The sequence below is a fragment of the Rosa rugosa genome, chromosome 1, assembly GCF_958449725.1.
Source record: "Rosa rugosa chromosome 1, drRosRugo1.1, whole genome shotgun sequence".
NCBI classification, from domain to species: Eukaryota; Viridiplantae; Streptophyta; class Magnoliopsida; order Rosales; family Rosaceae; genus Rosa; species Rosa rugosa.
Genome location: NC_084820.1, coordinates 40,232,418 through 40,256,550, shown reverse-complemented (window position 1 = coordinate 40,256,550; position 24,133 = coordinate 40,232,418). Strand labels below are relative to the sequence as shown.

The 24,133-nt window shown below is 37.8% G+C and overlaps 1 protein-coding gene and 1 long non-coding RNA gene across 2 annotated transcripts; both read left to right on the top strand.

The window, feature by feature from the left end:
- Positions 1–7,157: 7,157 nt before the first annotated feature.
- LOC133724886 (uncharacterized) lies at positions 7,158–11,521 on the top strand. Its single transcript, XR_009854089.1, has 4 exons — positions 7,158–7,626; positions 9,369–9,532; positions 9,647–10,553; positions 11,133–11,521. It is a non-coding gene; the product is annotated as an uncharacterized LOC133724886 (long non-coding RNA).
- A 9,502-nt stretch (positions 11,522–21,023) lies between these two features.
- Positions 21,024–23,530, top strand: LOC133724885 (uncharacterized). The gene is made up of 7 exons (XM_062151785.1): positions 21,024–21,181; positions 21,827–21,923; positions 22,072–22,134; positions 22,244–22,291; positions 22,395–22,448; positions 23,037–23,094; positions 23,225–23,530. Exons 2-7 carry the CDS (start codon positions 21,867–21,869, stop codon positions 23,266–23,268), a joined length of 324 nt encoding a protein of 107 aa, XP_062007769.1. The 5' UTR covers positions 21,024–21,181; positions 21,827–21,866; the 3' UTR covers positions 23,269–23,530.
- Positions 23,531–24,133: the final 603 nt, after the last annotated feature.

Here is a 24,133-nt window from a genome sequence, read left to right as displayed (position 1 = left end):
GAGTTCTAATAAATTTTGGCTTCTATATGCAGTCTTCTTTCTAGTATTAGTTATTTTTCCCTTAAAGCATTCAACACAGTCTGTTAGATCAGAAAAATCAAGTTCATTTAGGATGTTGTTTTTCACCAAAATTTTCAGTCTCTCTTTTGAAACATGGCCGAGTCTTCTATGCCATAAAAATGCAGACTTTTCATTTAGTTTGGTTCTTTTAACACCTGTTAAAGTGCTAGTACTGTTAGTGTTATTTTCAACAAGTAAAATTTCTTGTTGAGCCATTGAACAATTTAACTGTAAATAATCATTCATAATAACACCAGAACCAATTTGAACAGAATTTTTAGAAATAAGAATTCCATTACTATCCATAACAAGTCTACAACCAGATTTTACTAAAAGAGAAACTGAAACCAAATTCCTTCTCATGGAAGGTACATAAAAAACATTGTCCAGAACTAATAATTTTCCTAATCCTAAATCGAGCTTTAAGGTTCCAATAGCCTTGACTGCTACTCTCATGCCATTTCCTACACACAGGTTCACTTCATCACTTTTTGGGATTCTCCTCCTTATGAATCCCTGCAAAGAATTAGTAATATGAATAGGTGAGCCTGAATCTATCCACCAAGACTGTGGTTCAACATTTATAAGATTAATTTCTAAGGAAAAAACTGTATTAGAAAAAATCTTACCCTTTTTGGCTAACCAGTTCTTATAGCCAGTGCAGTCCTTTTTCATGTGTCCTACTCTTTTGCAAAAGTAGCACTTGAACCTGAATGGCCTGTTTTCCTTGGCCACTACAGCTGTTGAACTCTTAGTTATGGCTTTGGTAGGCTTGAGCTTATTCTGGGGCTTTTTCCTTTTAGGCTTCTCAATGAGGTTAATAGTTGTAGCAGGTTCCTTTTCTTCCTTGATCCTAGATTCCTCATCCACACAGATGGATATAAGTTCATCTAGAGTCCAGTTTCCCTTTTGAGAGTTGTAACTGGTCCTAAGATGACTAAAACTGTTAGGCAAGGAATGTAGTGCATAATGCACTACTTGCTCATCCCTAACCCCCATTAAGAGTTCCCTGAGTCTGCCATTTATATTGATCATCTTCATAATATGTTCTCTAACTCCCCCTGAACCCATGTACTTCAAATCATGAAACTCCTTGGTTAGCCTAGCTGCTTCTGCTTTTTCACTTTCTTTAAACTTAGCACCTATGAGTTCCAGAAAATCTGATGCAAGCTCAGGCTCTTCTATACTTCCCCTGACAGTCTTAGACATAGATGTTCTGATGAGGTTCTTAGCCATTCTATTGGATCTATGCCACTTCTTGTAAAGGTCAGTATCTTTCTTGGTGCTCTTTTCATTTAACTCTTCAGGCTTATCCTCAGTAAAGCAGTAGTCTATGTTCTCATGCATTCCCATATAATTTTCCACAGAGTCTAGCCAAGCTCTATAGTTGGTTCCAGTTAACATCAAGACACTGTTCAAGTTCATGTAAGAGTTACCTAAGGAGCAAAACAAAAATTCGAGTGAGTTCTCAGTTTGTAAAGAAAATATGTTTAAGTTTTCTGTGTTTTATTTAGCTTTAAGTAACCAAAACAAGAACATACAGAAAACCTAAACAACCATACTTGCATTCATGTCAGTCCATAACAAAAACAATATTAAGCATCACTTTTGAGCAGAAACTTAATATCCGGGAGTTCTTTATCAATATGCCATGTTCAATGAAAACAAGTTATCCAAAGAAATTTATCCACATCTTTAGACAGAAGAAAAATTTCTAAGTATCCGAATTTATTTTCATCAAGCATGCATACTGCTGTTTTGTATTCTAAAACCACACTTGACCACTTCTTTGGAAGATAAAATTGAAGCGTAGTTTTAAAACACAAAACACAATTTCAGTTTTGTTACTCGATCAGGTACAGTTACTTGGTCAGTTACTTGACCAGTTACACGTACCTGATCAATGTTTTCTGCCAACATCAATGAAGGATGCTTTGTGCATCATAATCACTTGTGCCAACAGAAAACCACAAAACATATGAGCTCTTTTACTTTACATTCTATCCAGATTCATCCTTGTAAGAAAGTTAAGCTCTTGTATCTGTCAATTTTAATAACGTGTAAACAAAATCTGGGAGATTTTTGTTCTTCATACAAGTTCACACAATCACAGATACAATACCACATCATCAATCAATTCAACATGCATATTCAAGCATAACCAAAATTGGTTCGATTCCAAGAAAACACAGAACAATCAAGAAATTGTAAATTTCATCCGGTCACCATCTACTCTAGCCTAACGCACGCCGGGAATGCTACTAGGGTTCTTGGGCACAATCAAAACTTTAATTATCATGCTATGAATCGAAAACAATTTTCACAGAAAAACCTGTTTTTGCTTTTTCCCCAATTTGCTGCTAAAAAATCATAGCGGAAGCGTGAATTTTATAATTAACCAGATGCAGCAGTCGACTTAAGTAACTTACCTTGATCAGGTACCTGACCAGTTACTTGGTCAGTTACCTGGTCAGTTACTTACTTGGTCAGGTACCTGATCAGTTACATGACCAGTGACTTGGTCAATAATCTGATCAGTTACTTGACCCGTAAAGCAAAAACCCTTAAAAAAAAAAAATTTATGTTTGTTTTGCAAAACCCTAAAACGATTTTTCATATTTGTGAGCCTATGCTCTGATACCAATTGTAAAACCATAGTTACATGCTCACAACATATGCACAACAATCATAATAGGATTAAGGCTTACCTTCAGCAATCACTGTCATGGATTCCATCTCATGCAGCTGCTAAACACGATCACTGAATATGGTCTTCTGTTACTTACCAACTTGCTTCTCAATGGACAGAACAATATGCAATAGTCGTGGTAGTAATCAGGGACCAATTCATCTGTATATATATGAGACTTAAACCTCAAGAAGCTTCCCATTAAAGCATTCCTTGTCGGTTTAGGTTCCACTCTTAGATTCCTAATGTATCACAACTTGTAGCCTTTCTTGTCGACTAAGCAATGGATTACTATCCTTAATGAATTGATACACTATTCATTAAGTTACTAGTATTGATTTACTGTTTGTATCCATGTTAAACTAGGATTGATATTAAGCTAATCATCAATTACTTTATGATGATATGTGTTATGTCCATATTTGATCTTACAGGAGAGCCGACGCCGACCCTGCTCTCATTTCTGCCATGGGCATTGCAGAAGATGGTGAAAGAGATAGAGCGCAAGGATATCGAAAATCCTGAAAACCATTGTCGACCTAGGGTGACTGCCTGCATGGCATGGCTAATATCCAATAAAAGGCAATCATAGTGAGTGTCCATTCTTTGAAAGCATATTTCGTTTTCCTTTTAACAGAGATAATGAGATTTAAAGATGCAATTAGCTAGTAATGAGAAATTCCTATCTAGCTTCCAGCAAATAAAGTGGTGGCATTGAAATTTAAAGAACAGGGAGCAATGGGCGTCGTTTGAAAGTGAGAGAGACAGAGAATGAGAGAAAGAGCTGTGTGCATGCATCAGTACCCAATTTCGCACATGGACTTTTGGAAATAAGATGCATATATTGAAGTTTTAGTTCATCATAAAAGTTATACCAAAAATAAGAAAGTGGAACCTCTTGACTAAATGCAAGACATTCTTTCGCAGCTGGGGTTTGATTAATGACCACTCTCTTTTTTTTTTATGTTCTTTCATTTTCATGTGTAGCAATCGTGGTTATGTACGGAGACTGAAGTTGGGTTTATCCTGCTATTATTTTGCAAGATGCTCTCTAACGGTGAATTGTCACACCTTAGATTTTGCATATATAAGGATATTTTTGTTTTTATAAAAGAGAGTTCTAGAGATTTGACGGTTGACCGAACAAAACTTTGATGACAAGAATATATAGCTGCACTTGATTTTTTGAGAACGATGTTCAAGACAAAGAGTAGGGATATTAGCTAGAGTCGCAATAATATGGATGAATGCTTTAACAGTAAGGATATTTTGTTTCTGAGTGGAAGGATGTCTTGTTATATATCCTTTATTTGCTAAACCTAGCTAGCGCATGAGAAATTTCTTCTCACCTTATCTCAAAGACTAAGCTAGATTCTTTGTGGATCATGTTTTTGCTAATGTCTGGCCTCTAGACTTCAAATCTATTGGATATATATAGATTATAATGTTTCATGTGAATGGTAAACAGGGGAACAAACATTCACAAAACGAGAAGTTGACAATTAGCTAGATAGACACGATATGATCTTTGATGTGTCAGCATCAGACATCTTGACTTGATAGTGATTTTTTTTATTTAAATATAAGCTTACATACTGTTTTTTTTTTGAAAGAAGGCAAAGCCAATATATTGATCAAAAGCCAGAATGGCCCTTACATACCCTTCCGCTGCCAATATAAGCTTACATACTGTTAAAATATGAGAAGTATGAATATTTGAGGTTATCGAATCACAGAGATTGATTGAGACTAAAAGCTTTTGATTAATTGTTTTAATGGAATGTGCAATATACCATGGAGAGCCTCATGGAAGGTGCAATATACTGTGGAGAGCCTCGGAAAAATTGACGGTACAAGGGCTAAAACCCTAGAGACCACCACTAACGACTCTGTCGTCGTAGCATCGTACTTGGGTTTCTTGATAGGTGAAGTCGTTGTTCCTATACCTTCCGTGCCTTGCCTCTGCCATACCCGTCGTGCCCGAACAACCATTAGAGGGGTGCATGTTCCAGTCTTATGCATCTAATAACACAAGCTTCAATACCTTTTTCTCACATAAAAGAGACCGATCGATCTACCTCCACTGAAGGGGAAACTTTAATCTACAGACTTTCCAAACCACACTAGAGTGCTAGACATTGCATCTCTATCCACACTCGAACCACCATTTACATAGGTACCACACTAAACTATTCACTATAAAGACAGTCCTTACACTCCAACGGTATTAAAACTCCACCAGGGTCGAGTTCGAAAGACGTCCATCGCACAGTTCCACAACTACGGTGTTATCAAAGTGCCAGAGAACACCATGTACGTAGAACACCACTACATAGCACCACCGTTTCAAATTTTCAATCGATTGCAGAGCCGGTCCTCAGCTTTTTGATGCCTAGGTGAATTTTTTTTTTCTTGATCCCCAAACATAGAGAGGAGAAAGATTGGGTGATGATAAATGATGAGAATGAATTGAATGATTGAACAATCATTGAAACCTCAAATTTAAAGAGAAAATTTGATTTCAAGGTTTGAGAGAGAGTAAGAGACGTCGGAATAATGACTTTGCAGTTCGAAGAAGAAGAAGAATAAGAAAAGATGCAAATAATTGCATCAGGAAATCTGCAAATTATTATTATTTTTTTTAACGTTCTCTATCTCACTCTGGATAAGATCTATATATATAAACCTTATATAAAAAAATTGTGCCCCTCTGTTGGGCCTTGGGCTGTCACCAAAGTTGTTCTAGGGTAAGGCCGGGGCTAATCTATCATATCTAATTATTATTATTTTTTTTGATTATATATCGTATCTAATTGAATGAGATTTCGCATAAATATAACGCGATCCCTTTTCATCTCGAGTTAACCAAAAGAAAGAGATTAATTACCTAGGTTTCAAGTTTAAAATTTTCTTAATAATCAATTTTATATTTTCACCCACCTTCAGAAAAATAAGGGAAAATCGTCCAAATAGTACCTGAACTTTTCTCAACTATTAATTTTCATATCTCAATTTTGGGAAATATCAAAATGGTACCTTAAGATTTAAGTCCGATCCAACATTCATACCTAGAAACAATAACAATGTTAAGTTATCTTTTCAAGGGTATTTTTGTTCTTTCAGTGTTCATCTTCTCCACTATATGGACAAATGCAGCAATTTTGTGAGGAAATGAAATTGTTCTCTCACTGTGGGGAAATGCAGCAATTTCTGATTCTAGACAAGCCTAGCTACAAACAAGTGGAAAATAAAGAAATTTCCAGTTCCAATGCGATGCCCATCTTCCAAACCAATTTCTGATGCCATGCCCATCTTTGATTGCTTCGATTGGTGAGGTTTTTCACCTGCATACACCCATAACACCCAGACCAAGCCATTCTTTGGTCTAAGAAATCCATGCTACTCTGAATCGAACACACCCAAAAGCCCAGAACCCGAAATCAAACACCAGCAATTAATAGAATTGAGTTCACCTTGTCAATCCAAGAAACAAAGGAAGTAATCGAGTTCCTAAAGCCAACAAAACCATGCTCTTTGCTCTTGTTCATACTTTGGGAACCAAGCATTAAAGAATCTCCAATCAATTTGATTAACAACCATGGTTAAAATTCAGAAACATATCAAAATGTCTTCACTGTTGTTTCTGGAAATCAAATGGAAGAGGCACAGAAAGTTGATGACACCAAATCCTCGGTAGATATACAGATTTCCGATTCAATAAAAACTTTAGAGAAGATGAATACTAAAAGGACGAAAATACCCTTGAAAGATAAAAGACTTAATGTTGTTACTAGGTATGTATGTTGGGTCGGATTTAAATCTTCAGGTACTATTGTGATATTTCCCAAAACTGAAGAATGAAAATTACTGTCGGGAAAAGTTTAGGTAGTATTTGGACGATTTCATATATAAATGTATATAGAATCTTTGAAAAAGACTTCATAAGAAGGGGAAAGACTATCTTTGGGATGTCATGCTACACCGCTACTCAATATCTTTTTATGATTACATTGGCAATAATCCAGCAAAATGGGGATTATTCAGAGTGGGCTCAATGGACAAAGGGGATAGAATAGCTATTGAGAGGTTTGGACATCCTATTGTACATACCAGCAAATACTTTAGACTGTCACAAGGTTTCATACTACAGCCAGACCACCCAAGGGCTAGGCCATGGGCTCGGCCCGGTACCCAGCGGGACGGTGCCCACGATGGGCCGCACCTTGGGAAGCACAAGTCTTAACTCAGCCCGGTAGGGCTTGCCAAAGCACGCACCAGAACCTATTGATATTCTGCAAACCATGAAACTGCGTCCCACATCGAAGAAATGGGAAACTCCTTCCCATGCTCATAATATATAAACCAAACTCAACTACCTTCATGAGGGTAATAACTTCTTATCCTTTACTATTACTCTGTCAAATTACATACATAGCCTTACTTCTTCAGCATTGGAGAGGCATAGGCTGCGTTTTGGGGGGGGGGGGGGGGGGCCTTTTTTGCTCCCCCGCTTATAAGCACCTCAACCGTTTCCGTTTGGTAAACCAGCTTCTGGCCGACTTTTTCAAGAAGCCACCGCTTCTTTGGTCGAAAAGCGAAAGCCGCCAACCCCTTGCTTTTAGAAGCGGGCAACGATTTATTTTTCTCACTGTAGCGGTATATACTGTAGTTTAATGAAATTTTTGAAATACCGGGATGTATTATCCTCTCTTCCTTTCAGCAATTACACAATGCCATGAAACCCTTCTCTTCCGTGTTCAAAGTCGAAGTGAGAGAGCTGCACCGCAGTGAACACAAACGCACAAGCCATCTCATCCGTGTTCGAAATCGAAGCCTCAATCCTTGATTGCCCCAGCTACTTGGCAATTTGATTCACGGTTAGTTTATATCTATATCAGTTTCAATTTCTTTGAAAAAGAGGTATTATAGGTTGATTTGGGTTTCAATTTCAAGTTCAAGTTCAATTTCAGTTTCAAGTTCAGTTTTGTATCTATTATAGGTTGATTTCAGTTTTCTATCTATTTCAGTTTCAATTCGTGTAATTGGGTATTGAATCAATGAGTTTCTAGGTTGATTTGGGACAATCAGGTAAAGCTTATTCATCTATGGAGTCATTGCTCAGTCTATTATTTGGGACAATCTGAGTGTTTTGTAGTAGGGGAGGAGATTTAGAAGTGTGCTCAGAGGTAGTTCTAGGCTCTAAGAAGAGCAATGAAGGTGGGACAGATGACAAGCACCTTAGGAAGAATGTAATGGGGAGAATTGAGCTAGAGGATTTTGATTCTAATGGCTTAGTTGCAATAGGTAGATGGGAATGATATCGTTGAGATAAGATAAGTCGATTGTTTTGTTATGTAGTGTTCTTGGCTAGGTTGTTTGTAAATGATGGTGCAGGTTAGCAATGATGATACTAGGGGTTCATTGCTTCACTTTCTTAATTCACGTTTTTGGACTCTAGTTTGTGTATCATCAATTTGAGCATTTTTTTGGTTTAGTATGTCAACTTGTGCACAAATTAGGTTGGATCATTATGGTAGGAAACCATTCATTTTTAAATGCCTAATTGAATTTCTGGTGCTGCAAGTTTATGTTCTTTTTGTTTGTTTTCGTCTCAGTATATTCATCAGTAGGTGGCACTTTTAGTCATAATTCTCGTGAGTCTAAGTACGAGATTGAATTCCATTTTGATGACTCACCTTTTCCTCCTGCCAAAGGGGGATATGGCTGTGATACCATCTTATAATATAAAGTCATTTGATTGAATTATGCGATTTTTGACTTTTGAAGCTCTTTTCTTGACTTTCTAATCATAGTTTGTCAGTTTCAATTAGTTCTTTTGTTCTATAGTGAAATTTGCATTCTTTTAAGGTACTACTTCTATTGAAGTTTAATGGCACTCTTTCTGTTGTTTGTTAAAAATCCCAATAAGATAATATCAAGTGGTGATCAACCCGAAAAAGCTCTCTTCAAACCTTCTGGAAATTTGGCAGTGCTTAGTGTATTTCTTTGTTTAGTCTGTTTCCTTATCACACATTAATTTGAATTTCTTTATTCAAATGTCTCAGAGATGGTAACTTACCCAGTTCTTTCATAAAAAAGTAGATGGTGAAAAAGCTGAATCTTCACAGCGAGGCGGATGTAACATCATATGCTCTCCCTTTTCAAATTAGTAAAGATGCATGTGTAATCCTTCTGTGTTATGATAGTGACAGTGCATGCAGGTTCATTTAGTTTAGTTTTATCTTAATCTACCTGTTTCTTTAGAAACACCCATCTAGAAATGATATCTTTTGGAAATGATTTATATCCACTTGGTTTGTTTCTTTTACTGGTTTGCTATTTGGCTATCTTATTATCTCTTGATTTTATTATTTTGGGAATTCGTTATAGACATATTGGACTTTCTGAGCTGCTCATGTATCTGCCTTTGTATCTGATTATCTTGCATTGAGAAATTTGATATACAATGTCTCGCTTCTGGTCCCTAAGCAATGTTATTGAAGTTTCATCGTAGCAATCAGAAAGTCTTGGGAGTTTATGGTTTATCTTTTGTAGTTTATAGTCAAAATCCTGCTACACGTTATCCTGAAGTCCACACATATTCTTATGTTTATTAAAGGTGAGATGGGATGAAAATTCAACCATACCTCGTCCAGAGAGAGTTTCATCTTGGAAAATAGAGCCTACTCTCTGCACTAAATCCTCTTCCCATGCCACTACCAAAGAGGCCGCGCCCAAACATGGTTCCCTCTTCTCCAGACTCTTCGGTTCTCACAAGGGAAGGTATAGTCTTACTGCCGTTGCAATCTGTTTTAGATACCTGGGTAGTTAGGTCCAGAACATTGTTAGTTTTTTCCTACTCGAAAGAACTAAATTTTCCTTTTCATTGTTATTCAGTAGGATCATCTAAAGTAACGGTAGACCCTGTACTACAAGGATGTGGGTATTCAAGGGTCTTGCAAGGTCAAGAATTCTCGACCTTGCGAGGCAATTTTGTGGAGAGTGAGTCTGATACAGCTGAAAAGTCTACTGCATGGCCAGCTTCGGTTGATGATGAGAGGATTGATGCAGTGTCTGGTTCAAGAAGATTTGGTTCCAGTGCAGATAACTGGATGCCCTCAGGGAGACATGAGCCAACCTACACAGATTTGCTATCAGGCTTTGGGACTAATGGTGACGCGTCACATGGTATCTGTCAGCCCTTTGTTGATCAAGCAGTAGCATCTGCTAATTCAATGAGAAAGCATTCACTGGATCAGGAAGGCAAGTTTAACTTGAATTCATGGTCCATGTTACCCTCATCGCTGTCACTTAGTTTGGACTCTAATAAGAAGGTTCCTATTGTAATGCATCTTACCAAGCCCAACAGAATGTTAGATATAGTGGATTGAATGATCATTCTGTTAACCATGTTCATAGAGTTGAGCAACCTCAAGGAAATTGGATGATGCCTCCACCACCCCCATCTCATTTTGAGAGTCAAGCGAATGCACGGGAAGTCATGCCAAAGCATATGTCACTACTGAAACATGAGCCTGTTAAACCTAAAGATGGAAGCTGCAAGCTCTTTGGCATTCCCCTCATAACACCAGAAACTTCATCATAGAGAACTGGACTGAATAAATCAGCTCGTCATAACCAAGCACTTACCTTGGAGTCTGACCAGAAGTTGGAAAAGTCAAGGGGACCAAAATCAGTGGATAATTTATTAGCTGTTAATGAGTCGGATAAACAAACTTCTCAGCAGCATGCCAGAGATGTTCAGGGTAAAGCACAAGGCTCTTCAACTAGGAGTTGCACAAAGGTATATATATATATATTTATCTACATATAGTATTGGACATTATGTAAAACTCTGTTGACAATATACTGAAGCAGAACTGAATGTTTTGCTACTTGTTAAAATTAGTTGCGGTAGCAGACGGAAATGATATGCAACTAAGTTAAAGATGAGTTATCCACTTAGAGCTGAAAGCTATCTATTTGTGGTCTGAAAGTAATCCATACGGCTAGAGCTCTGCTCTAGTAACATTTCATATCGTTATCTCTCTGCTGCATACAAGTGATTATGATGGATGTAGGTGGGCTTTTACTATCCATCACAATTGCTTGTATCTGTTACTCTATGGTAAAATATAAAGCCTAAGGTCTATGACTTTAGTGCAAATGAGGTTGACATCGATAACGAAACTGAAAGCGAAGAAGAATGGATGATTCCAACTTCCTATATTAACATTAGGTTTCTTGTGTTTTCTGCGCTGTGCTTAATCATGTTCTCTGCAATGGTTTGCAAGCTCATTTTCTTCACTATTGCTTGAAGTAAATGATCTTTTACCATTCCTGTAAGAGTCTGATAGATGTTGGATTGCTCTTTGTTATGCAGATTTGTGTTCTTTCCAATTTTGGACCTGAAACTGTTGAGGATGCTAGCTAATGAAGGTGCTGCAGTGTTGTGTTCCTTGCAATCTCTGACCTGAAACTGTTGAGGAAGCTAGCTAATGAAGGTGCTACAATGTTGGGGTTGCCTTGACTAGCTAATGAAGGTGCTACAATGTTGGGGTTACATTTTGTCCGCAGTGAAGAAAGAGAAGGTGATGGCCGGGTCAAGCGGTGGGATAGAGATGGATGTTGATGTAGAAGAAGAATATCATGGTCATGGTGCATAAGAAATGGAAACAATAAGAAATAACATTACTCTAAGTTTGATGAGTGTGCGTAATAACATGAACATTTGAATATGTTATGATATTTTTTGTGGTTACTTGATGCTTATTAACGTTACTAATATATTTGTATAAATTATTTTTAAAATTGTCCAATATTAATCATATGGTCACCATGATTTATAAAAATTGAAAGTTAACAAAAATTAATAAAGACATAATAAAAATTAAAAATAATAACAAAAGCATTTGAACAACATTGTATTATCAAACAATTAAGGCAAAATAATCTCTCATGTCCAATTTGGTCATTCCACAAACAAAAAGCACAAGCCAGTTTAAGTTTACCAAACACTTTGCCACTGCTTTTGCTACTGACAGCACTTATAAAAAGCCAGTTTACCAAACATTCAGCTGCTTTACTTTTCAGCTACTTATTCTCAGAAATAAGCAGAAGTCAGCATTTCTGAAAAACACAGCCATACAAAACATAGCCATAAAACGACCAGCTCAGTTTATACCTCCAACGTTGTGTATTTCCTTTGACAGGGTCTCGAAGTTGTCTTCATATCTGCCAACGGGTATAGCATTCAGCCTGGCTACACCGAAGAAACCAACAGAAACACCTATCTTTACTCTTTAGAGAAGAGGGGCATGAACTTTTTATACGTTGTATGCTGACATTTTTTTTTTAATTTTTTTTTTGAAACATTTGTAGTTGTTTTGATTAATAAGGATGGAATTGTTTGAGCCAATATTCCTTTTAGAATGGCAGAGAAAAATTAGTGTCGAACAAGTAAGTGTAAATGTTAAGTTTTATGTCTGCGAACTAAATGGAGTCAGTTATACCCCTGCCAAAGTGTCACAAAGTGACCAAAACTAGCTAGCCTCCTAGATTTGTACAATACCATAGAAACCCCAAAGCCTTTCAATCATTCTTTGTGTTATAAAGTAGAGAAAGATGAAGAGAGAATAGTTTGGGGAGAATTAGAAGTATCTTCATTCAGTCTCATTAGCCTCCTTTATATAGAGGTAGGGTTTACATCAAAGTACACAACTAATGAGTATTTACGTGGACAACCATATAGATAATAATATTTACAACACTCCCCCTTGGATGTCCACCAATGAATGATGATATTGGACGCGCTTATTGTTGTCTCGTTAAAAAAACCTTGCCAGGTAACAAAAACTCAGTGGGACAAAAATAACCCTGGTCGAAGGACAAAAAGAGCACAACGCGCATATGTCCTAGGTAGCATGCTTCTGGATGCTCCCCCTGATTGTTGCAAGCCTCATTCATGTATGCGATAAGCTACATGTACCATGTATAGTAGTTTGATGTGTCTATCACTAAAATGAGACCATGTGTGCTTTGCATATAGGGGCTCATCACAAAATTTCATACCTGCAAAGTTAAAGCAATACTAACAAAGCTAGACGATTTTCAATAAGCCTTACCTCATATGATAAGGTTAGAAAACAATCTCTATATGCTCAAAATCATACACAAAGTAATAGCTAAACAATATAAAGAAATTACACATTTAACTTTTTATAGTTTAAAACATTGAAAAATCATCATGGCATACCTAGCCATACACATCAATATCTTTGTGTATTGATTTGTCTCATATAAGCTCTTCAAGAGCTCTAAGTAATTCATAACTTTGCGACAGTTAGAATATGTTGCAACATTATATTCATAATTCGAATTCGATAGTAGTCTCTTCATAGTACTCATTAAGGCAATTTAGATCTCGTTGACTAGAACGAAATGAGTACATATGAGCTAGCTTTAGACTCTTTGATTCCATGAGTGAGCTTCAGGCTCTTTCAACCTTTCATGAACTTGAATCATTCATGTATTTGAATCCCTTGAGGATTTGATAAGCAATACGCTTATTATGACACTTTGCTTTTGAGATTTTGCTTTTAGCAATGTGTCTTTAAGATCTTCATAATATACGATGACAACATGCCATAAATCTCTCGTCAATATAACAGCTATATGTAACACTGTATTTATAGAAAATTGTCATTCGTATAAGGCTAGGGAAGATATTCATAATCTCATGTCTCGATAAATAGACATTGTGTCATAGTGATTTATCTTCACTTAAATACCCTTTTGTAACTTGTAGGGTTAAAGGTCCAAGTATTTCATCACGTTTCAAATATTCAATTTCATTGGAATTGCCTCTTTCCAATTTGGCCAATAATATACTTTGTCGACATACATAATGAAACGTGGTATAGTATAAATACAACCCTTAGTGATTTTTGGTAGCTACCAAATGTAAACTATCATCGATGATCAACAATCATAGATCCCACACATTCTTATATGCATGCATTAGCTATAATAAGCTTATTGATATTGGGTACCCGCACTTCTGGGGCATACATTGTCACTTCTAGCACAATCATCTCTCATAGATTAATTATGTAGAGAATGTGGATCTCTTTACTTATAATCTCATGTAGAGCATTATAGGGCTTGTATAATCTTCCCTTTTTGGGAGCTTAAAACTTTAGACCTGGTGGATATAATCCACACAAATTCACGCCGTTATTCAAATGACAGTAGTCTTTCCTCCCCCTAACGGTGGGAAGACTGTCTTATTTTGACCATGCTAAAAAAATACGTTCAAAAATCTATCACTTTCTTTGGAGTGAAGATGTTCATTGGTTGGTGGCGAACCCAAACCAAGATTCAGGTCAAAACATGCTTTGTTCATTAGCATCAACCATATTGATTTATTATTGTATCACTAAGACGTCATTTCCTAATGGCGTACCTACACCCTCTGTATGTGTAGCCATATTAGGAGCTGTGATATTGTTTAATGACATTCTCTTCAGGAGAACCATGTCAATTGGATACACTTGCATCCCACAAATCAAATGGGGTCTAGATTGTTTGTGCTAATATGGTTGGTTTTAGGGACTTTAACCCAAGCATGCATATGCCTTTGCATTAAGCATATAATTGTCACTTTGTTTTATCAATTCACTAACTTAGGTATTTCTCAAAATCAAAATGAGACTGTGGATAAATATCTCACACAAATTCATATAGTTCTTCAAGAACAATATTTCTCCCCCTCATTGCAGGAGGATTGTCTCATTAAAGTGACAACTCGCAAATATGCGGTAAACAAACAATTTGCTTGTGAGTAAGGTTAGCAGTCATCAAAACTTATAAGTGATTCCATGCAACATGGTCGACAAAGATGACGTAACCGGTCAAGCCAAAATAGTGTATTTGGTTCAATGAACTTCTGGTTCATCATGACATTACATATATGCCTCAATTTACTGTGAAAATTCGATACAGTATATATCTGATGGCGTAAAGTCTTCTTCAACCATATAGGAGGCAATTAATGCAACAATATTTCAAATTCGGTAGCATGATAGTAGCTCATTTGGAGCCATAAATCAAGATCTACAACTCATGATATGAGTGTTACCTTAGCTTGAGTAAACATCAATTGTGAAATATTAACAATTGGAATGGACCAAATTCATTTTGAACTGGTGGCCAAAATGATATACTCGAAATTTCGAGTTGAAGACTACAATTCATAAAACTTTATCATGTGGAGAACCTCAAGTTCTTTGTCAAGTATATATGTACAGTCATAAAGATGAGGAACTTCAGGCCCTCGTATAATCATACAATACACTTGAGATTTCGATTTTCTTTCATTTTATAACAATCTCTTGAGGAACATGACGTTCTAAGATAATCAGACTAAGAAACATTTAGTTTCAATGGGAACTCAAGAGGTTACAAATAACACAATAGTGCTTTCAAGTTTGCTTATTGTAAGCAAAAGACATCAGGGATGTGTGATAATCTCAATGTTTGTTGGTGCCAATTTCGGCATCAACGAGTCAACGGAAGTTCCGTTGAAATCCAAGTGTAAAGTGGTGGGGTTGTTTTCTTCAAGTGGGCCTATCTTTCCCTTCGATTAGTTTGACTACGTGAGTAGCCCTGGTCGTCCACTTGTGACTGAAGGTATGCCCTGGTGGTCCTGTGCCTAGCCTTGGTCGTTCACCTTTTGTGACTGAAGGTATGGCCTCGGGCTTCCTTCACCTGATGTTGGGTCTCCAAGCTACCTTGTTTGGTGGAACTGGTAGTCTCGTCTCGGACTTCCTCCACCTGATGCTGGGCCTCCAAGCTCCTTGTTGGGTGAAACTGATAGTCTCGCCTCGGACTTCCTTCACCTGATGTTGGGCTTCCAAGCTCTCTGATGGCCTCACGTCGGGCTTCCTCCACCTGATGTTGGGCTTCCAAGCTCTTTGTTGGGTGAAACTGATAGTCTCGCCTCGGACTTCCTTCACCTGATGTTGGGCTTCCAAGCTCCTTGTTGGGTGAAACTGATAGTCTCGCCTCAGACTTCCTTCACCTGATGCTGGGCTTCCAAGCTCCTTTCTTGGGTGGAACTGATGGCCTCACGTCGGGCTTCCTCCACCTAATGTTGGGCTTCCAAGCTCTTTTCTTGTGTGGAACTGATGGCCTCACGTCGGGCTTCCTCCACCTGATGTTGGGCTTCCAAGCTCCTTTCTTGGGTGGAACTGATGGCCACGTCGGGCTTCCTCCACCTGATGTTGGGCTTCCACCACCTCGAGTTGGCGGAGCTCTATGGAAAGGACTATGCATTTTGTCATAGCTTTCGGAGAGAAGAGAGAGTTGAGTTCCTTCTGCTTGTGAAAGAGCAGTATTTGTAGGAGAGGGATGGCTGAGATGGTGAGGGAAGGCATGGGTTCTTCCCGAAAATCAGGGTGTCAGCCCCATGATTTCTGCTTCCTGACACTCCATCTGACAGAGTTGGTGACAGATGTCACAACTATGTGGTCTCTTCCTCTCACGTCACTTTTGGACCATGCCCTCCGACCATACCTATCATCAGAGTGCGACACCTGGCCTAATAGGCAAGAGTTGGCCCTTGATTTCCGCTAACCATGTCTCCTTTGCAACTACTTTGTCTAAGAGTGATCCTGGTAGTCGAGGCCTTAGCCTTGGAGGTCGTGGCTTCTAAGCTTGGGGGTCGAACTCTTGGTCTTGGGGGTTGAGGCTCTTGATTCCTTTGGATTATGCCTCTCTGGTAGTGAGGTCATGATATGTTTTTGCCTTGCCATCCAAGATGGTGAGTCAATTACATGGTGACCTTCCAAGACTTAAGAGATGGAGATCCAAGGTTGAAGACTTGGAGTACCAAAGTGAGGCATCTCACTAGTCATGATTATTTCCATCTTAGAGTTATCTTTTCTTTCTCGATGAAAGGTTTAAGTGCGTTGAAAGGTCAGAGTCCTACGTTGACTCTTTGACATTTCAACGCGTACCACGTGGAATGGGTTGAAAAGTCGAAAGTATTTGTCGAACCAAATTATGACATCAACAATGTTCTTATTAGTCAATGCAATTTAATTTGACTAGTGCCATTTTGAAAATGGTTTGATGAACATCCACCATATAGTGTACCATAGGCGACACATGCCCAATTTATAATTTCCTCACATGTGTGGATGTTAGGGCAGTATTTACATTGACTCATGATTTCTCTCTTGCCATGGTCCACTTCTGGTGGCATTTCATGGTGTAGCCATGTCAATCGGCTTTCTTGCTATACAATGAGACCATGATAGTGTGAGATTGTACATTATAGGTAATAATATTATGTGCTCTTCTAGAGCCAATAATCAGATATGTAAGATCTGAGATGATTAGCTTCACGATCATACCTTATAAGTGAGGGACTTTAGATTGTCATCTAGTGAGTATGATCATTGAGGAACTTCAGGTCCTCATGTAATTAAGGATCAAGGAACTACAGGTTCTGATCTCTTTTAATTACAAAAGTCACGATCACAGATTTTGGGGTATACTCATACTCATTCGCCATAAACCAACGGTTAAATATCTGCTTACTTTTAAATTGGTGTCAAAATAATCCCCTCAAAGCTTCAGGTTTGAGGTTGACCCAGATTAAAACTTTATGATAAATTGTCCATATATTCACTCGAGACTTATGGCTCGAGTCTGCACAATTAGAACTTCAGGTTCTAAGGTGGAATGAACTTCTTGTACACTTATAAGATAACAATAAGAAAGTTTTAGGTAAGCATAAGGAAAAAAAACGTATCAATTGACATACGAAAATTCACTCGAAACTTCTGGTTCGAATTTTTTTTTTTACTATTAGAACTGCAGGTTCTAAGATTTCGTATGTTCAACCTCAAGTTCAAATGAATTTGATGCTCGAAACTTCAGGCTCGAGGTAACTAAAGTGAATCTTCAAGTTCACTTCTAATTTATATTTTATGCTCAGAGCTTCGGGTTTGAGTTTTACTGTTAGAACTTCAGGTTCTACTTTGAAATTTTGAATTTCTGGTTCAAAAATATTACACTCAAAATTCATATGTTCAAGGTATAGGACTGCTGGTCCGTATAAGCAACAAAACAAATTAATTTAAAAGTACTGTAATGAAAGTACATAACAAAATAGAAAAATTGCAGGGAAAATAAATAAACAAACAAATAGTGGAAACTTCTGGTTCCGTGAATGAATAAAGTACACAGAACTTCTGGTCTGCTTAACTTTACAAATATGATAATCTTGTTTCTCTCCTCTAATTGCACAAGAACATAATCTCAAATAAGGTAAGGAACTTCAAATTCACATTTTCATGCAGAGGATGGAACCCCAATACCCAAACATTTTGAGGAACTTCCGGCCCTCTTAAAATTATTGGGGATCAAAAATATGTGAGTTCATATGCTCGATTATATAACTCTGAGGATCTTCTGGCCCTCGTAATTGCATAAGTTCTGAAGAGCTTCATGTCACAATTTTCCAATTTACATTTCATGACCCTAGAGGAACTTCAGGTCCCCATATGATCAGGGATCAAGCAACATGCGATTTTGATCATTGTATAACTCTGAGGAACTTCTGGTCCTCTACAATTCAATCAAGAGACTTCATGTCTCGATCCATGATTATAAAATTTACAACTGGATGTAAACGTGTGATTAATCTCAATTCATAAAATTGAAATATATCATGAAATTAATAAATTGTATCCAAATGGTCAAATAGACAGAAAACATACCTGGATATATAGGTTATATGCTTACCAATTTATAAGTGAAAAGCCGTTGATGAGAACTTGAGATAGCGATGGAAATAATACTGATGGAATCTGCGAACTCGTATATGTCGTATGATATTGATAAAACATAATTGACCAAGTATGCTACCCATGTTAAATGGAATGGAATCTTTTGCTCTGATGTTGTTACTATATACAGGAGTGCAGAACATTCTAACAAAAAACTAGAGTCACAATACAATATTAATTAATTGATGCATGTTTCTATATGCTAAAGACAAAACCAAACATGAAACAGAGATGTTGGTTTTGGTTTAGAAGAAGCAAAACTAAGAGCAGAGAGGCACAATCCAATGAAAAACATGGATAACACGTTTTCTTGAAGCAGGTAACTACCAAGTATTTATCCCCACATATATAAAATAAGAACCAACAAACAATTCAAAGCAATTTAGCAAATCGAAAACACCCATTAATTCCGTAACCGAAACCAAGATCACCACCAAACATAAACAAATTGAAGTAGCGCAATTAACATGATGGGTCTTCTAACCATACTAATCGATCAATATAAGATTTTACAGATAACATCGACCAAAAGATTATCAGAGATTATCGAAACTCATAGATCGAGAGTTATGGCCAAGCAACAATGTCACCCCAAATGACTCATGGATCATCATAGAGTATAAAAAAAATAAAGCAGAGCGAAGCGTGCTGATAACGTGTTATAAAGTAGAGAAAGCTGATGAAGAGAGAATAGTTTGGGGAGAAGTAGAAGTATCTTCATTCAGTCTCATTAGCCTCCTTTATATAGAGGTAGGGTTTACATCAAAGTACACAACTAATGAGTATTTACGTGGACAGTCATATAGATAATAATATTTACAACACTTTGAAATATCTCACACATTATTGGTCTCTAAGAGACAAAATAGCAAACTAAGTACGCATTACCACAGAAAACTATTCGATTTCTCAAGAATTGTGAAATCCACAAAAATAAAATTAATTAAGCAAACTTAGAAGCAAGACAGTGTCTCAAAAGAACGCCTTAAGGACAAGGAACGCGCCTCACGCGCGGCGAAAACACAGAGGGCGTACGAGTGGTGCCTCTCCCGGCCGAACGCCGCCGGCGCTCCTGCCGTAGCGGTCCGGTCCGGGAGAGGATGATCGGTGCAGTTTTATGCCGGAGGCTTGGCCTAGGGAGGGATGGCGGCTGGATCTCGGACAGAGAAGACCGATCGATTTTCTTTCTTCTTGGTTCGGGGGTCAAGGTGGCTCGGCGTGGTGCGATTTACCGGCTGATTCTGGTGTCACGGCAGAGGATGGTGGCTTGACGTTGCTTGGCGATGGCGGGGCTGAGGTTGGAGGCTTGGCGAAGGCTGGGTTATCGATCTCATGGCAGAGGCGGGCCTGGAGGGGATCTGATCTCTCTGGGGTTTCTGCTTCTGTTGGCGTCCAGGTACTGGGGTGGCCCGCTTTGTGATGCGACGACGTTGTGGTGGTGGGATTCGCTGCGGCGGCGAGGCAATGCAGAGGGGCGGGACGGCGGAGCGCGCGGTCACTGGACTCAACCTTGGTGGATTGCGGCGTCGGATCCTTATGGGGAGTGGCTTTTGGGCCGAGCCTTTGGGCTAGGGTTTTTGTTTAGTCTGTTTAGTTTACTGGTTTTGCTGTTAGTCTTTAGTTTGTTATTGTTGGATCTGCTCGTCAGATCTCAAATAAGTCCATGCTTTTTAGAGTTATGGTAGTCGTCGTGGTTTCCGGCAATCGGATCGATTTGGGTTGCTGGCTCGTCGTCAGGATCCAGTCCTACCTGGTCTTTGTGCTGGGTTTTCATTATCAGCCTGTGTTGAGGAGAAAGGGTGATCCTGGGATAGCCCGCCCAATAGTGTTCTATTGGTTAGTACCTATTCTAGTTAGTGCTACTTATTTTGGTCCGATTGGCTCGAGCAGCGGCTCAATTCGATTGTGGTTGTTGGATCCATTGACGCGTCCTTTTCTCTTTGTCGGAGTGAGGATATGTGATGTTAGTCTGAGTGTTAGTCATTTGGTGTAAACCCTGATGGGTGCTGTGTTTTGCAGTAGTCTTTAATGAATGAAGTTAATTTCCGATCAAAAAAAAAAAAAAAAAACTTAGAAGCAAGACTCACATCTATCTCTTCTGTCAGAGACATCAAAAAATGTGTTTCTCATAAAAAAAAGAATCCTATCTATCTATCTAAAGGGAAGCCCGGTGATGGCACAGGCTATATCCACAACTATAAAAATTAACTAAAATATATAAATATGAACAAATTGAAGAAGTGAAGGAAACTTTCACATTCAATGATTTCCAATATTAACACGTGCACCGCACGGCTACAAGCCTAACAAGGTAAAAATCTAACAATTTTTGTTTGTTACATACAGTTTAACCAAAACAAAAACGCGTTGAGCTGGAGTGACAGGGTACTCTGGTGAGCTAAACCAAAATGGAAAGAGTCCTCACACGCACCACGTGACAAAATGTCCTCCCTCTCTTCCCATCATCTTCAACAAACCCATTTAACCCTCTTCCCATCCATTTTTCTCTCGCCAAGATTTGCTTTCTCTCTCTCTCTCTCTCTCTCTCTCTCTCTCTCTAGATCGCTTCTTCCAGGTACGAACAATCCCCCACACTTTTTTCTTTTTCAATTTCGAATTGCATTTCCAACTTCTCGTTTCAATGTCGTATTAGATCAATGTTCAATCTAGATTCCGAGAGAAAACATCAAATTGTTGGCTCAGTGAATCACTTCTCATGTCCCCAATCTAATTATCAAATTCTCAGCTCAATTCTCGTTGATTTGATTCTTCAGTGTTCATATTAAATTTTCTGTTTTTCTCAAGTTGGCTGTAATTGTTAGTATAGAGATAATGATTTCAGGAAATTGAGGTGGTTGCGGTTTGTGATACATAGCATTAGCTGATTCAACTGTCATTTTAACACGAACAATTGACCTACATGAAAAATTGAATTGGATTCCACACATTATAACAAGTATGTAAAAATGCTTCAGTCCAAGTATTAAGGAGTAGAATAACTGTTTTTGAGGTCTAAAACTTTTCGTTTGGACAGTTTTTTTTTTTTTTTTTCATTTTAATGAAAATCGGGGACTTTCGTCCCCTAATTATTAGGGTTGGAATGGTTTATGTTTGTTTTGCCTTTCTGAAGTTGTATGTGATAAAGGAGTTTATTTTCTCATGTTGAATCTGTTTGCAAAGTGCGTGTTTTTGTTTGATGACAACTAGTTTGTTATGACAGCTAGCATTTCCTACGGTGCTGTGAGGACTTAACTTTGGGAATGGAGGATGGCAAGGAGCCACGAGTGGAGCAGTCGGAAAAACCATCCGCAGAGGAGGTTGTGTTCATAATTTGGCTTTTCTAGATGCCCTTTTGGTTTCATGAAGAGTCTTTATCTACTGCTAAAGAAGTACATATGGAAATAGTTTGTATCAAAATTGTTGTACAGCTATAGACATTTGACTCAAGTTTATTGCTTTTCACAGGAAGATGTTTTAAAGAAAAAGTATGGTGGAATCATTCCGAAGAAACCACCACTGATTTCTAAGGTGAATTTTTTATTATTTTTTTTATTTTGCTCACATCTTACGTCAGTAGTTGTTAGAATGTTATGCTAGTTTAAATGGCGCCAACCTAAGACTCTGATTTTGATTTCAGGACCATGAACGTGCTTACTTTGATTCTGCTGATTGGGCGCTTGGAAAGGTATTTTTACCAACTCTGTAGATGAACCTGCTAATTGTAACAGGGGGAAATGCTCATTAAGGTATTTACTGCATATTATTTGATGATTTCTGGATGATAACAGCAAGGTGTTGAGAAGCCTAAAGGACCACTTGAAGCCCTTCGGCCAAAATTACAGGTATCACTCCTGATTCAACTATGGTTGTGTCCACTTATTCTGCTGATAAGGGTCGTTGCTTAGAAGTTAAAACATGAGTTAGATGATAGTTTTTGGCAATTCAAAAACAAGTTTTGTGCTTAGTTGACTGCTATGAACTTATTTTCTTTCTGCTATAAAGCACATGAATATACTTGAGTAAATTATTGAAGTTGCTTGGTTTAATCATTATTGTAGTTATAATTTTTGATTAGGTCACAACAAGGTGTAATGTCGATTATATCAGGATTTTGGATTAGATGGCAAACTTTTTTGGGCAGAATGCAACTCTGATATTATCGTTAAACATTCGCGCTAATCTCCCTACACTAGTTTTTTAGGGTTAATGTAACAGAAGGTGCCATTTTGTTTGACAATTAATGCAAATAAAGTGCATAATACATGCCAAGTAGTTGCATTAAAGTATACTGAACTTGTATGAGATATAAAAATTGGAACAATCCTTTTAAGGATTATAGAAACAGATAAGTAATGAAAAGAAACTGCATTAGTATTTCCAAGGAATGAGTGATTGTAGGGCTAATGTAGTACTCTCTTTATGCTTTGCAGCCTACACAACAGCAAACAAGATACAGAAAGTCTCCTTGTGCTCCATCCGATGGCGAAGGTATATGCTTATCACGGACTTTCTTTTTCTGAGAACATTGTGAAAGCCCAGTTACATTTTGCTCAACTAAAGAAAACAGAAAAGAGAAGCTATTGCCTTTGTAGTCTGATTTATAGTCTGGTTTGTGTAGATGGAGGAGGTGCTCCCTCTGAGGACACAGCTGCAAATGAATGAGATTGCATTTGGTCTTTTCATCTGAAAACTGTGGACTGTTATTCTGAAACCTATATTGGTGATTGGTGATGTTTTGTTGTTCTTGGGAACAAACTTGGTGAAGTTGATGTGATTTTAGCTATAAGATAAAAACATTTACACCAACATTACTGCTGTTGAAACTAAGCCATTTTGATAATTCTAGTGTTCCAAATTTTGTGGGACATTATTGTTGCTTTTATTATTAATGATGAAAGAGCCTGCATATGATTATGGAGAAGTATATCAGTGAAATTGGCAATTTTTCAGTATCATTCCTTTTTGCCCCTATAAAACTGAACCTGCTGTGAGTTTCAGCATCTCTGTTTTGATATAACTCTTGAATTTGCCCAATAAATAATTATAATCATGCAGATACAACCAAACGTTCACCAAATGCACAGTTAAAAGTAATTAAAAGCTAGTATAGATTATAGTGGTCTTGCTTTCAAGATTTCCTCTTTTGATGGTCTTTAAAAGTTTTAATGCTCAGTAAGTTGAAACAACGTATACTGATCCCATCTGACGGGCATTCAATTTTTAATCCTTTCTTCAATTCTCTTCCTTTTCGACTATGTTTCGACGCTGATCCTGCTCAAATCAACCACTCTAGGTTAGCTATGACCTAAAATAAATAGGTACTGAATCAATCGTTATACTGCTGCTCACCCCTAGACTCTGTCTAGACAGTAGTTGATTACAATTTTAACTTTTGTATTTAAACCAATACAGTATGTTGTATTCCTGAGCTACTTTACAGGATTTTTGGCTGACTAAACAGTTGCTTAATATCTATGAAAGGGCTTCGGGTGAGAAAGTTAATATGGGAAAGAGTAGTGTGGTTATT